Genomic DNA, 14813 nt, shown 5'->3' with positions numbered 1-14813 from the left:
TTTATCATTCATAGAACATATTAAAATTCCATTCCGTTTTTAAGGCGGTCTGTCATAACATTTTTAGCATTCAATCAGGCTTTATTGTGAGGTTTTGTATTTGTTTTCCTAAAAAAATAGATATACCGGCCCCCAGACACATTTTTTTTCTCTAAATTTGGCCCCTGAGTCAAAATCCTCATATAAATATTTAGGGGTTCATATTGATAATCTTCTCTGCTGGAAGACACATATTGACAAACTGTGCAATAGACTGCAACAGAGGCTATATTTTTTGCGAAGATTAAGATTGTACGGCGTAAGCAGCCACATCATGATGATTTTTCTACCGTGCCATTGTAGAGAGCATCATTAGATACGGGATCACCTCATGGTTTGGCAACCTAACCGTTAAGCTAAAAAGCAAACTGGCCGGCATGCATAAAACGGCAATGAAAATCGTAGGGAGGAAAGAATATGAGCCTATACAGAGCATCTATGAGCAGTTAGGAAAAAAAGCTAAGAAAATTATTTCCAACTCACAACATCCACTCTTTCCTGAATATGGAACCCTGCCATCAGGGAGAAGACTCCGGGTCCCACTATGCAAATCTAACCGCCTTAAATTATCATTTGTCCCAGCCTCCATTAAGCTGACCAACAATGTGCAATAGAATTTTAATACATAGGTTAGCACTTTTTTAGCACATAGCACTTTAGCACATAGCACTTTAGAACTAAGCACTTTAGCACACAGCACTTTATCCATGAGCTCTAGTGCAATGCACATTGGTACTTTATCTTTATCTCCATACTGTAGATTTTATGCCTACATCAAAGTGCCACCTATGTCTATCAAGCTCCATGTTCTGATGTTTAAATGTTAGTTGTATGGTTGTGGTTGTGTCTGTGCTTGTGTTTTTGTTCTGTTGTTTTTGGGTATGTTAAGAAAGCAATGATGCACTGTGCCCAAGAAAAATTTCCCCGCAGGCACAATAAAGTTGAACCTTGACCTTGACCTTGAAAATAATTGCCCAGGCCTGCTCTAGGATGCATGTTTTCACAACTAAATAACTAAAAAAAACACTATCACAATTGTATCCGCAAATCTGTCAGAAAATATCAATCAAATTTTTTAGGTATGTCCAAACTTTTTGTAAAAAAGTAAAAAAATAAATAAAATAAATAAACTTTGTGTTATAGGTAAAAAGAAAACGTGTATAGTTATTAGTTAATGGTATTGAAATGTCAGCCTTGTGTCATGAATCTATGCCTTTTTAGTCTTCTTTCATACATTTTTGCTGTTGTTTTTAATTCCGACATCTTTAATTGGCCAACTGTGGGCATTGATCCGATACCAAGTAGCCTACATAGTCTACTGGCTGATACCGACACTTGGAATTTGTCAAGCTCATTAAATGATTTTGAGATTTTTTGCTTTAAATTGTTTAATTATGAGTTGTTAGGCCAAAAAATTGCAAATTTAAAATATTTTTTCTTAGTGCTGATTACTTTTTTAAATCAGATTAATCACACTTTTAAATTTACTTTTTTATTTATTTTTTTATTTATTTATAAACAAACCTACAGTATTTGTAAACAATTTAACAATTTAAAAGCAATTTCAACAAAATAGTACTTAATTTTCCCTATTATAATACACAATTGATTGAAATCAATCCTGCAAAAATAAGTAAATAAAAACAAAACCTACAGTTGTCTCTCATTCAAACCCTTTGAATTCCCCCTCCAGCCAAAAACATATTGCAAAAACAACACAAATATTATTCAACAATACAATAACTTTCAAAATATGAGTTTTAACATTACCAGAGCCATCTATGTATGAAACAACACCCACATACTTGCCTTCACACTCTTCTAATTCAATATTTTGTAGCGCCCTGGAAGAGTTGGTGCTGCAGGGGATTCTGGGTATTTGTTCTGTTGTGTTTATGTTGTGTTGCGCTGCAAACATTCTCCTGAAATGTGTTTGTCATTGTTGTTTAGTGTGGTTTCACTATATGGCACATGTTTATGACAGTGTCGTTTAGTGTGGTTTCACTATATGGCACATGTTTATGACAGTGTTGTTTAGTGTGGTTTCACTATATGGCACATGTTTATGACAGTGTTGTTTAGTGTGGTTTCACTATATGGCACATGTTTATGACAGTGTTGTTTAGTGTGGTTTCACTATATGGCACATGTTTATGACAGTGTTGTTTAGTGTGGTTTCACTATATGGCACATGTTTATGACAGTGTTGTTTAGTGTGGTTTCACTATATGGCACATGTTTATGACAGTGTTGTTTCACTATATGGCACATGTTTATGACAGTGTTGTTTAGTGTGGTTTCACTACATGGCACATGTTTATGACAGTGTTGTTTAGTGTGGTTTCACTATATGGCACATGTTTATGACAGTGTTGTTTAGTGTGGTTTCACTATATGGCACATGTTTATGACAGTGTTGTTTAGTGTGGTTTCACTATATGGCACATGTTTATGACAGTGTTGTTTAGTGTGGTTTCACTATATGGCACATGTTTATGACAGTGTTGTTTAGTGTGGTTTCATTATATGGCACATGTTCATGACAGTGTTGTTTAGTGTGGTTTCATGTTTATGACAGTGTTGTTTAGTGTGGTTTCACTATATGGCACATGTTTATGACAGTGTTGTTTAGTGTGGTTTCACTATATGGCACATGTTTATGACAGTGTTGTTTAGTGTGGTTTCACTATATGGCACATGTTTATGACAGTGTTGTTTAGTGTGGTTTCACTATATGGCACATGTTTATGACAGTGTTGTTTAGTGTGGTTTCACTATATGGCACATGTTTATGACAGTGTTGTTTAGTGTGGTTTCACTATATGGCACATGTTTATGACAGTGTTGTTTAGTGTGGTTTCACTATATGGCACATGTTTATGACAGTGTTGTTTCACTATATAGCACATGTTTATGACGGTGTTGTTTAGTGTGGTTTCACTATATGGCACATGTTTATGACAGTTTTGTTTAGTGTGGTTTCACTATATGGCACATGTTTATGACAGTGTTGTTTAGTGTGGTTTCACTATATGGCACATGTTTATGACAGTGTTGTTTAGTGTGGTTTCACTATATGGCACATGTTTATGACAGTGTTGTTTAGTGTGGTTTCACTATATGGCACATGTTTCTGACAGTGTTGTTTAGTGTGGTTTCACTATATGGCACATGTTTATGACAGTGTTGTTTAGTGTGGTTTCACTATATGGCACATGTTTATGACAGTGTTGTTTAGTGTGGTTTCACTATATGGCACATGTTTATGACAGTGTTGTTTCGTGTGGTTTCACTACATGGCACATGTTTATGACAGTGTTGTTTAGTGTGGTTTCACTATATGGCACATGTTTATGACGGTGTTGTTTAGTGTGGTTTCACTATATGGCACATGTTTCTGACAGTGTTGTTTAGTGTGGTTTCACTATATGGCACATGTTTATGACAGTGTTGTTTAGTGTGGTTTCACTATATGGCACATGTTTCTGACAGTGTTGTTTCGTGTGGTTTCACTATATGGCACATGTTTATGACAGTGTTGTTTAGTGTGGTTTCACTATATGGCACATGTTTATGACAGTGTTGTTTAGTGTGGTTTCACTATATGGCACATGTTTATGACAGTGTTGTTTCGTGTGGTTTCACTGTATGGCACATGTTTATGACAGTGTCGGCGTTGTTTTCACGGCCACTCTTAGTGTGATATGTCTGTCTGTTGACTAAGTATGCCCTTCATTCACTTGCATGTGTGCGGTCAACATTTTCAGAATGCTTCTAAAGGGGTATTATCACACAGAGTATTAGCCTTTCCTGACATATTTATCTTAAAGATTGTTATTGTTAACTCTATAATATGGTTGTTGAAGCTGAGTCAACCGGTAAGCGCGTCATGGAACTGTGCTCTCTGATTGGCTCGTCTCACCTGGCGGCCAACATTCCTGGACCGTTGATATTTCTACTAAAATAAGTCATTTCTATGCTTGAATATTCTTAACAATAATATTGTGTAGTATGCCTTAAAAAACAAAAATCCGAGGTGATGTGAATCCGAAATATTTGGCGAGGGATGACCGTATTGAACAATGTAAACAACACAATAAAAACAATACATATTTGTGAAAGTTAACAGGAATTATCGATCCGATACTGTTACTACCTTGTCGATGATAGATCTCTGTATCGACCTGCCTGTACTCCTATTAGATTGTGCAAGTTTGGGCTGGGAAATATCCTCTATTTGCCCTTCTTTCCCGCGGCGCCCTCCCATTTTGATGGTTTCCCGTACACTGTTTGCAATTTTAATGGGGAAAAAAAGTTGTCGAGTCGGCATGCTTTCCGTTGAAAATGTCATCTCGGTGGAGAATATTCTTTGTTTGGCCTCATTTCGAGGAGAAGGTCCCTCCGCTTCCACCCCCAGGTGGACAAGTGTGCACGTGGACGCGTCCCCACTCGTTAAGCTGCTATATATATATATATATATATATATATATATATATATATATATATATATATATATATATACATATATATATATATCGTATTTTTCAAACTATAGGTCGCAGGTTTTTTTCATAGTTTGGCCGGGCTCCAGTGCGACTTATATATGTTTTTTTCCTTCCTTATTATGCATTTTCAGCAGGTGCGACTTATACTCCGAAAAATACGGTGTATATATATATATATATATATATACATATATATATATATATATATATATATATATATATATATATATATATATATATATATATAGCCCAGCCAAACTATGAAAAAAAACTGCGACTTATAGTCCGAAAAATACGGTATATATATATATATATATATATATATATATATATATATATATATATATATATATATATATATATATATATATATATATATACCGTATATATATATATAGCAGCTAAACGAATGGAGACGCGTCCACTGCGACTTATACTCCGAAAAATACGGTATATATATATATATATATATATATACCGTATTTTTCGGACTATAAGTCACAGTTTTTTTTCATAGTTTGGCCGGGCTCCAGTGCGACTTATATATGTTTTTTTCCTTCTTTATTATGCATTTTCGGCAGGTGCGACTTATACTCCGGTGCGACTTATACTCCGAAAAATACGGTGTATATATATATATATATATATATATATATATATATATATATATATATATATATATATATATATATATATATATAGCCCAGCCAAACTCAATTTTTGCCAGTCCTGATGTGTGTGTTCAGTTTGGTGAGTTTTGAAGCATGTTAAAGGGGTCAAATTACAGCTCAAAGAGGCAAAAGTGACTGTTTTTAGCACTTTTTTGTCTTGAAGGGGGAATTGCCAACTTTCTGTTGATTTATGCCCAAAAATATACTATTATGAAATCTAGGTCTAAGTCACACCTACATAAAGGTTTTTGTTTCATGTCTCTCCGACCTTCCTAGTGAGAGTTACAGGCAGTCTAGTTGTTTTTTTTTTTCGTAGGGGGCGCTAGAGCGCAATTTTGAGTTTTGTGGTTCGGGTTTTTTTTTAAAAAGGCAATTTTCGCAGGTCCTGATGTGTGGGTCAAATATGGTGAGTTTTGAAGCATGTTAAGTGGGTCAAATTACAGTTTAAAGTGGCGGCGGAAGAATAAAGAATAAAGAATAATAATAAAACCTTACAAATTCAATAGGTCCTTATGTCCCATTGCATAAGGACTCCCTTTGGGAGTCCTTATGCAATGGGCCATGCGGGCCCTAAAAATGTTTGGCCGGGGGCCGGGCTGTATATATGTGCACTAATTGACTGAAAGAGCACGCACTTGGCGTGATGATGTCATGTTATCCATGGAAAAATGCATTTTTAGACAATATGATTTGCCTGAGCGGCTAGGAGACCCCGAGAGTAACAAGCGCTTGCCTTGTTGTCTTTCCATTAAGAACAATAAACGAGTTTTTAGTATAAGTAAATGTAATGCCGAGCACATATCATTATGTCAAGATAATGGCACTAGCGTTTACTTCATTTATGAATATTTTTCAACATATTGAGCAAAAAGGTCTCATATTTGTTTTTTCTACCAAGAAAAGTGCACTTGTTATTAGTGAGAATATACTTATTTTAAGCTATTTTGGGTTCATTGAGGTTAGCTAATTAGGGCCCGCATGGCCCATTGCATAAGGACTCCCAAAGGGAGTCCTTATGCAATGGGACATAAGGACCTATTGTTTTTCTAAGGTTTTATTATTATTATTATACCGGCCGCCTCTTTGAGCTGCAATTTGACCCACTTAACATGCTTCAAAACTCACCATATTTGACGCACACGTCAAGACCTGCGAAAATTGCCTTTTGATAAAAAAACCAAACCCCAAAAATAAAAATTGCGCTCTAGCGCCCCCTAGGAAAAAAAAAAACTAGACTGCCTGTAACTCCCACTAGGAAGGTCGGGGAGACATGAAACAAAAACCTCTATGTAGGTCTGACTTACACCTACCTTTCATAATTGTACATTCTTGGGCTAAAATCAACAGGAAGTTGGCAATTCCCCCTTCAAGACAAAAAAGTACTAAAAACAGACACTTTTGCCTCTTTGAGCTGTAATTTGACCCCCTTAACATGCTTCACCAAACTGAACGCACACATCAGGACTGCCAAAAAGTGTGATCTAATAAAAAAAACCTAACCCCAAATCTCAAAATTGTGCTCTAGCGCAATTTTTTTAATAAAACGCACAAAAAACTGCTCCTCGGATGAAAAAACGGACAAAACTGCCTGTAACTCCCACTGGGAAGGTCGGAGAGACATGAAACAAAAAACCTCTATGTAGGTCTCACTTAGACCTACATTTCATAAATTGACAACCCCCAGCAAAAATCAACAGGAAGTTTGCTATTCCCCCTTCAAAACAAATTTTTTGTAAAAACCGGTCACCTTCCTTCAAAAACTATCTCCTCTGAGCGCGTTTGTCGTTTCGGCTTCAAACTAACACAGGAGAGAGATTGAACCCTTGTGTATAAAATACCGTATTTTCCGCACCATAAGCCGCCCTGGGTTATAAGCCGCGCCTTCAATGAACGGCATATTTCAAAACTTTGTCCACCTATAAGCCGCCCCGTGTTATAAGCCGCATCTAACTGCGCTAAAGGGAATGTCAAAAAAACAGTCAGATAGGTCAGTCAAACTTTAATAATATATTAAAAACCAGCGTGATGTGGGCGCGCATGGAGTCGTATATCAACATGGACGGAGCTGCGTGAAAAAAGCCACCCGGCCTCTTCGCGTAAACTTCCCTTAACCACTCGCTCATCTTTTCTTCATCAATCCATCCCTTCGAGTTAGCTTTTTTGATGACGCCGGCTGGAAAGGTCTCTTTTGGCAAGGTCTTCCTTTTGAATATCACCATGGGTGGAAGTTTCTGGCCATTAGCATGGCAAGCTAGAACCACAGTGAAGGATGACTTCTCATTCCCTGTGGTGCGAATATTCACCGTACGTGCTCCCGTTGTATCCACAGTGCGGTTCACAGGAATATCAAAAGTCAGTGGAACCTCGTCCATGTTGATAATGTTCTCTGGCCGGATCTTTTTTTCAGCTATCTTGTTTTTACAATATGCACGGAAAGTAGCCAGCTTTTCTTGAAAGTCTTTAGGCAGTTGCTGTGAAATAGTAGTCCGTGTGCGGATGGAGAGATTGCGTCTTTTCATGAACCGGAAACCTGTCGCTTAGTAGGAGCCATTTTGTGGTCTTTACAGATGTAAACACACAAAGGAAATGAAACGTAATATACGCGCGCTTCTTCTTCTTCTACACGGGCGGGTGGTTGCTTACAGTAGAAGAAGAAGCGCTTCCTCTTCTATGGGGGCGGGTGCTTACCTTGGCGGTTGCTTGCCGTAGAAGAAGACGCGCTTCCTCTTCTACGGGGAAAAAAGATGGCGGCTGTTTACTGTAGTTGCGAGACCGAAACTTTATGAAAATGAATCTTAATATTAATCCATATATAAAGCGCACCGGGTTATAAGCCGCACTGTCAGCTTTTGAGTAAATTTGTGGTTTTTAGGTGCGGCTAATAGTGCGGAAAATACGGTAACAGAATACCTGCTCCGGTTTTGATTTTATGACCCTTCAAAGACCCGCTGCGCTGATGCTGCTGCGCTGCTGTTTTTTTAAGATGGCTGCTTAAAAGCAGGAAGCACTAACGTGCCCACACAATGCAGACAAGGTAGGTACACTAGACACTTCAGACTAAAAGTAGACAAAAGTATTGGGACACTTAGGACTAGCACCTGCCAAATACGCGGGCCCGACCAATGCTGCTTGCAGCTTTAATTAGGGCCCGCATGGCCCATTGCATAAGGACTCCCACAGGGAGTCCTTATGCAATGGGACATAAGGACCTATTGAATTTGTAAGATTTTATTCTTTCTTTATTATTCTTCCGCCGCCTCTTTGAGCACTAATTTGACCCACTTAACATGCTTCAAAAGTCACCATATTTGACCCACACATCAGGACCTGCGAAAATGGTCTTTTAATAAAAAAAAAAACCGAACCCCAAAACTCAAAATTGCGCTCTAGCGCCCCCTAGGAAAAGAAAAAACTAGACTGCCTGTAACTCCCACTAGGAAGGTCGGAAAGACATGAAACAAAAACTTCTATGTAGATTTGACTTAGACCTAGTTCTCATAATTGTATATCCTCGGGCAAAAATCAACAGGAAGTTGGCAATTCCCCCTTCAAGACAAAAAAGTACTAAAAACAGTCACTTTTGCCTTTTTGAGCTGTAATTTGACCCCCTTAACATGTTTCAAAACTCACCAAACTGAACGCACACATCAGGACTGGCAAAAATTGTGATCTAATAAAAAACCTAACCCCAAATTTAAAAATTGCGCTCTAGAGCAATTTTTGAATAAAACGGAGAAAAAACTGCTCCTCGGAAGAAAAAAATGACAAAACTGCCTGTAACTCCCACTGGGAAGGTCGTAGAGACATGAAACAAAATCCTCTCCGTAGGTCTCACTTAGACCTACATTTCATAAATTGACAACCCCCAGCAAAAATCAACAGGAAGTTTGCTATTCCCCCTTCAAAACAATTTTTTGTAAAAACCGGTCACCTTCCTCTGAGCGCGTTTGTCGTTTCGGCTTCAAACTAACACAGGAGAGAGATTAAGCCCTTTTGATTAAAAGTTATCGAAAGAGTTTTAATACCGGCTCCGGTTTTGATTTTATGACCCTTCAAAGAGCCGCTGCGCTGATGCTGCTGTTTTTTCAAGAAGGCTGCTTAAAAGCAGGAAGCACCAACGTGCCCACACAATGCAGACAAGGTAGGTACACTACACAAAAGTATTGGGACAATTCGGACTAAAAGTAGACAAAAGTATTGGGACACTTATGACGAAAACTGAACAAAAGTATTGGGACACTTAGGACTAGCACCTGCCAAATACGCGGGCCCGACCAATGCTGCTTGCAGCTTTAATTTGACTTGTTTTGGAAAGTGTTGACAAGCCAAATGTTCTTGTTCTATTGGCAGATCATTTTGCTTAGTTCAAGTAAAATACCCCTCATTTTTGTATTGTTTTTGTCTTGTTTTTGAACACTGACGTTTTGTATATATCACATCCTGTCTTCGCTGTATAGAAATAACACAATTGTTTAATTGGCTAACCTTAGCCGGCTTCGTGTAAACGGGGCCCGGCAGCCGAGTTTGTCGCCAGTCGCGGTCTCTCCAGGGGGCCGTTATAGTTCAAGAAGGAAACATCAGCAGCACCAATATCGCCGCAGACATAATTGCCTTTTTTTTTTCTTTTTTCCCCTCCTTCCTCGGTGCTTAGGAGAGGGGAAGAAAAAAAAAGAAAAAAAAAGCCTTGCTGTTTGAAAAAGATCACGGCTTATTGCCTTTTTATATCTGTCAGGAAGACATTAAAAGTGCTTTATGACATCTGCGCCGACGTTTATATCTCACGCACACACGCCGTAATGATCCCCGCACATAATGTGGAATGTATTTCCAAAAAATTACACGAAACAAATTAAATGAGACCACCTTTCCCCCCCTGATTGCCAAACGTCTCCCTGGGCGCTGGCGAAGCTCGACGTGATTAGAAGGCCTGAGTCCTCTGAGGACCCCCCCATGCCCCCCCCACACCTCCACTGTCTTTAAACGCTCTCTGTTTCCAGAGAGAGAGAGAGAGAGAGAGAAAAAAATAATCTAATTTTCCATTTATGTAATGCAAACCGCTTTGGCTTTGACTATTCACGGTTAATTGACTGTCAAACGAGGTTGTTATCCTCGGGCACTGTCTGCAAATGTGCTTGTCAAATGAGACAGAGAGAGGAGAGAGAAGGAGAAAGTCTCTGCTCCAGATGAGAGAAAAGGTTTTTAGGAGAGCGCTTTCATTATCACAAAGACGTGCGTGACGTGCACTTTTTTCTTCGTGGCGTCTGACAATGTCGTGTGGAACAAACATCTGATGTCTGCCTTGTTCGAGCAGGGGCGCAGCACCACATTCTGGGGGCCCCACGCCCAACGTTGCCCCCCCCCCACACACATAATATGCTTACATAAAAGGAATTATTATAGTGATATATTATAGTGAGCCTGGCCTAAAATGGGATTTTTTTCCCCTCCTACTTTTTAGAGAAAAGGGTTCATACAAATGACAGAGCTATTCAAAACATGTTTTTCTTTTATTTGATCACACATGAGTAGTATGAAATAACATATATCATATCATTTTCTTTTTAGACCAGATACAATTTTTTTACTTTTTATGGAATAATTGTCAAATAATGAAATTAAAAAAGCCTCTTCTGGGAGGCAATACTTCTGTCTTCAATAAAATACTTGTGTGAATAAAAAAATATATGCAAATAAATAATCATCTCCGACACTGAGATTAATAAAGTGCAAATTTGAGGGTTCCTGGTTCAATCCCCGACCTTCTAGCAACTTCGTCGCGTCCGTCGTGTCCTTGAGCGAGACACTTCACCCTTGCTCCTCGTTAATTGCTGTTAGAGTGTAAAAAGAAGTCAACAATGTTTATATTCTGACTTAAAAACACTATTTTTGTAACGTGTTAATTGCTGTTAAAGTGTAAAAAGAAAAATGAATTAAAAACATTATTTTCAACTTGGTAATTGCTTTTAAAGTGTAAAAATAAGTCAACTATATTCATATTCTGACTTAAAAACGCTATTTTTAACTTAATTGCTGTTAAAGTGTAACAATAAGTCAACAATGTTTATATTCTGTCTTAAAAACACTATTTTTAACATGTTAATTGCTGTTAAAGTGTAAAAAGAAGTCCACAATGTTTATATTCTGAATTAAAAACAATATTTTCAACTTGGTGATTGCTTTTAAAGTGTAAAAAGAAGTCAACAATGTTCATATTCTGACTTAAAAAACGCTATTTTTAACTTAATTGCTGTTAAAGTGTAACAATAAGTCAATAATGTTTATATTCTGACTTAAAAACACATTTTTTTAACTTAATTGCTGTTAAAGTGTAAAAATAAGTCAACAATGTTTATATTCTGTCTTAAAAACACTATTTTTTAACGCGTTAATTGCTGCTAAAGTGTAAAAAGAAGTCAACCATGTTTATATTCTGTCTTAAAAACACTATTTTTAACGTGTTAATTGCTGTTAAAGTGTAAAAAGAAGTCAACAATGTTTATATTCTGTCTTAAAAACACTATTTTTTAACGTGTTAATTGCCGTTAAAGTGTAAAAAGAAGTCAACAATGTTTATATTCTGAATTAAAAACACTATTTTCAATTTGGTAATTGCTTTTAAAGTGTAAAAAGAAGTCAACTATGTTCATATTCTGACTTAAAAACGCTATTTTTAACTTAATTGCTGTTAAAGTGTAACAATAAGTCAACAATGTTTATATTCTGTCTTAAAAACACTATTTTTAACATGTTAATTGCTGTTAAAGTGTAAAAAGAAGTCAACAATGTTTATATTCTGAATTAAAAACAATATTTTCAACTTGGTGATTGCTTTTAAAGTGTAAAAAGAAGTCAACAATGTTCATATTCTGACTTAAAAAACGCTATTTTTAACTTAATTGCTGTTAAAGTGTAACAATAAGTCAATAATGTTTATATTCTGACTTAAAAACACATTTTTTTAACTTAATTGCTGTTAAAGTGTAAAAATAAGTCAACAATGTTTATATTCTGTCTTAAAAACACTATTTTTTAACGCGTTAATTGCTGCTAAAGTGTAAAAAGAAGTCAACCATGTTTATATTCTGTCTTAAAAACACTATTTTTAACGTGTTAATTGCTGTTAAAGTGTAAAAAGAAGTCAACAATGTTTATATTCTGTCTTAAAAACACTATTTTTTAACGTGTTAATTGCCGTTAAAGTGTAAAAAGAAGTCAACAATGTTTATATTCTGAATTAAAAACACTATTTTCAATTTGGTAATTGCTTTTAAAGTGTAAAAAGAAGTCAACTATGTTCATATTCTGACTTAAAAACGCTATTTTTAACTTAATTGCTGTTAAAGTGTAAAAATAAGTCAACAATGTTCATATTCTGACTTAAAAACACTATTTTTTAACGTGTTAATTGCTGTTAAAGTGTAAAAAGATGTCAACAATGTTTATATTCTGAATTAAAAACACTATTTTCAACTTGGTATTTGCTTTTAAAGTGTAAAAAGAAGTCAACAATGTTCATATTCTGACTTAAAAACGCAATTTTTAACTTAATTGCTGTTAAAGTGTAACAATAAGTCCATAATGTTTATATTCTGACTTAAAAACAAAATGTTTTAACTTAATTGCTGTTAAAGTGTAAAAATAAGTCAACAATGTTTATATTCTGAATTAAAAACACTATTTTCAACTTGGTATTTGCTTTTAAAGTGTAAAAAGAAGTCAACAATGTTCATATTCTGACTTAAAAACGCTATTTTTAACTTAATTGCTGTTAAAGTGTAACAATAAGTCAATAATGTTCATATTCTGACTTAAAAACAAAATGTTTTAACTTAATTGCTGTTAAAGTGTAAAAAGAAGTCAACAATGTTCATATTCTGACTTAAAAACACTATTTTTAACTTAATTGCTGTTAAAGTTTAAAAATAAGTCAACAATGTTTATATTCTGACTTAAAAACAAAATGTTTTAACTTAATTGCTGTTAAAGTGTAAAAAGAAGTCAACAATGTTTATATTCTGACTTAAAAACACTATTTTTTAACGTGTTAATTGCTGTTAAAGTGTAAGAAGAAGTCAATAATGTTTATATTCTGACTTAAAAACACTATTTGTAATGTGTTAATTGCTGTTAAAGTGTAAAAAGAAGTCAACAATGTTTATATTCTGAATTAAAAACACTATTTTCAATTTGGTAATTGCTTTTAAAGTGTAAAAAGAAGTCAACTATGTTCATATTCTGACTTAAAAACGCTATTTTTAACTTAATTGCTGTTAAAGTGTAACAATAAGTCCATGTTTATATTCTGACTTAAAAACAAAAATTTTTAACTTAATTGCTGTTAAAGTGTAAAAAGAAGTCAACAATGTTTATATGTCCTCATTTTCAGTATAAAAAAAAGTCTGACAATTTCCAGTCATTCAAAAGAAGAGCAAAAATACAATTGTCTCAATATTTTCAAACTTAGCTTCCCCACTGCAGCTTTTGCTCTCCTCATTTCATCAGAGCCCCGCCAATGTTCTTCTTTTCATGACCACAACGTTGAAAAGTTGTTTGTGTTCCTGAGGATGCACTGACACCTACAGGCCACATCTTGAACTACTGCTCACCACTCAAGAAGACGGGCTTTTTAATGTTCTGTATCACTTATCCTCACTGGGGTCCTGGGTTCTATTCCAGCTGACTTTGAGCCAGATGTGGGGTCCATATGAGTGTTCACCTTAAATGTCAGGATGTGATGACAACACCCTCCAACTCCACACAGAGATGTCAACCTACAGCTCCTGACAACTCATCCATTGGATATTTATTCATGTGGAACTGTCTTTGTGTCTTCAGGAGATCAAAGTCAAGGAGCCGCTTCTCCGGTCACGCTAAAGAAGGACGTGGAGAACATGGAGAAAGGTAGACAACAACTTCATTTACCTGAGCTTCATTTACCATGAATTGATTTACGTGTAAAAACTTATTGGGGTGTTACCATTTAGTGGTCAATTGTACGGAATATGTACTGTACTGTGCAATCTACTAATAAAAGTCTCAATCAATCAAAGCTAGAAGCAAGTCGTTATAAATGTCCAATTTAATGTAAAAATGTTATATTTTGACAATGTTGCGTTTGCGCTTGCTTACAGGAAGTTGCTCTTTGTGTTGCCCACTGCCAGAGGTGGGTAGAGTAGCCAGAAATTTGTACTCAAGTAAGAGTACTGTTACTTTAAAGATTTATTACTCAAGTAAAAGTAAGGAGTAGTCACCCAAATATTTACTTGAGTAAAAGTAAAAAGTATGTTGTGAAAAAACTACTCAAGTACTGAGTAACTGATGAGTAACATACACACTCATATCATATATATATATATATATATATATATATATATATATATATATATATATATATATACATTAGAGATGCGCGGATAGGCAATTATTTCATCCGCAACCGCATCAGAAAGTCGTCAACCATCCGCCATCCACCCGACCTAACATTTAATCAGAACTGCATCCGCCCGCACCCGCCCGTTGTTATATATCTAATATAGACGATGCAAGGCATTAGTGAGGTTTTAAAGCTTTTGCCTGTTAAAGAAAGGAGACTGATCCA

General features: G+C 35.9%; 1 protein-coding gene across 2 annotated transcripts in view; it reads left to right on the top strand.

Annotated features, from left to right (window-relative positions):
- skor2 (SKI family transcriptional corepressor 2) overlaps positions 1 to 14813 on the top strand; it is a 35024-nt gene that overhangs the window by 9363 nt on the left and 10848 nt on the right. For both annotated transcript variants that reach the window (XM_061980920.2, XM_061980919.2), the window contains exon 5: positions 14051 to 14116. In XM_061980920.2, coding sequence (XP_061836904.2) covers positions 14051 to 14116 — 66 coding nt within the window. The remainder of the gene's footprint in view (positions 1 to 14050; positions 14117 to 14813) is intronic.

Source organism: Nerophis lumbriciformis, linkage group LG20, assembly GCF_033978685.3.
Source record: "Nerophis lumbriciformis linkage group LG20, RoL_Nlum_v2.1, whole genome shotgun sequence".
NCBI lineage: Eukaryota > Metazoa > Chordata > Actinopteri > Syngnathiformes > Syngnathidae > Nerophis > Nerophis lumbriciformis.
The sequence above is the reverse complement of the archived record's forward strand: the minus strand, read 5'-3'. Positions and strand labels throughout refer to the sequence as shown.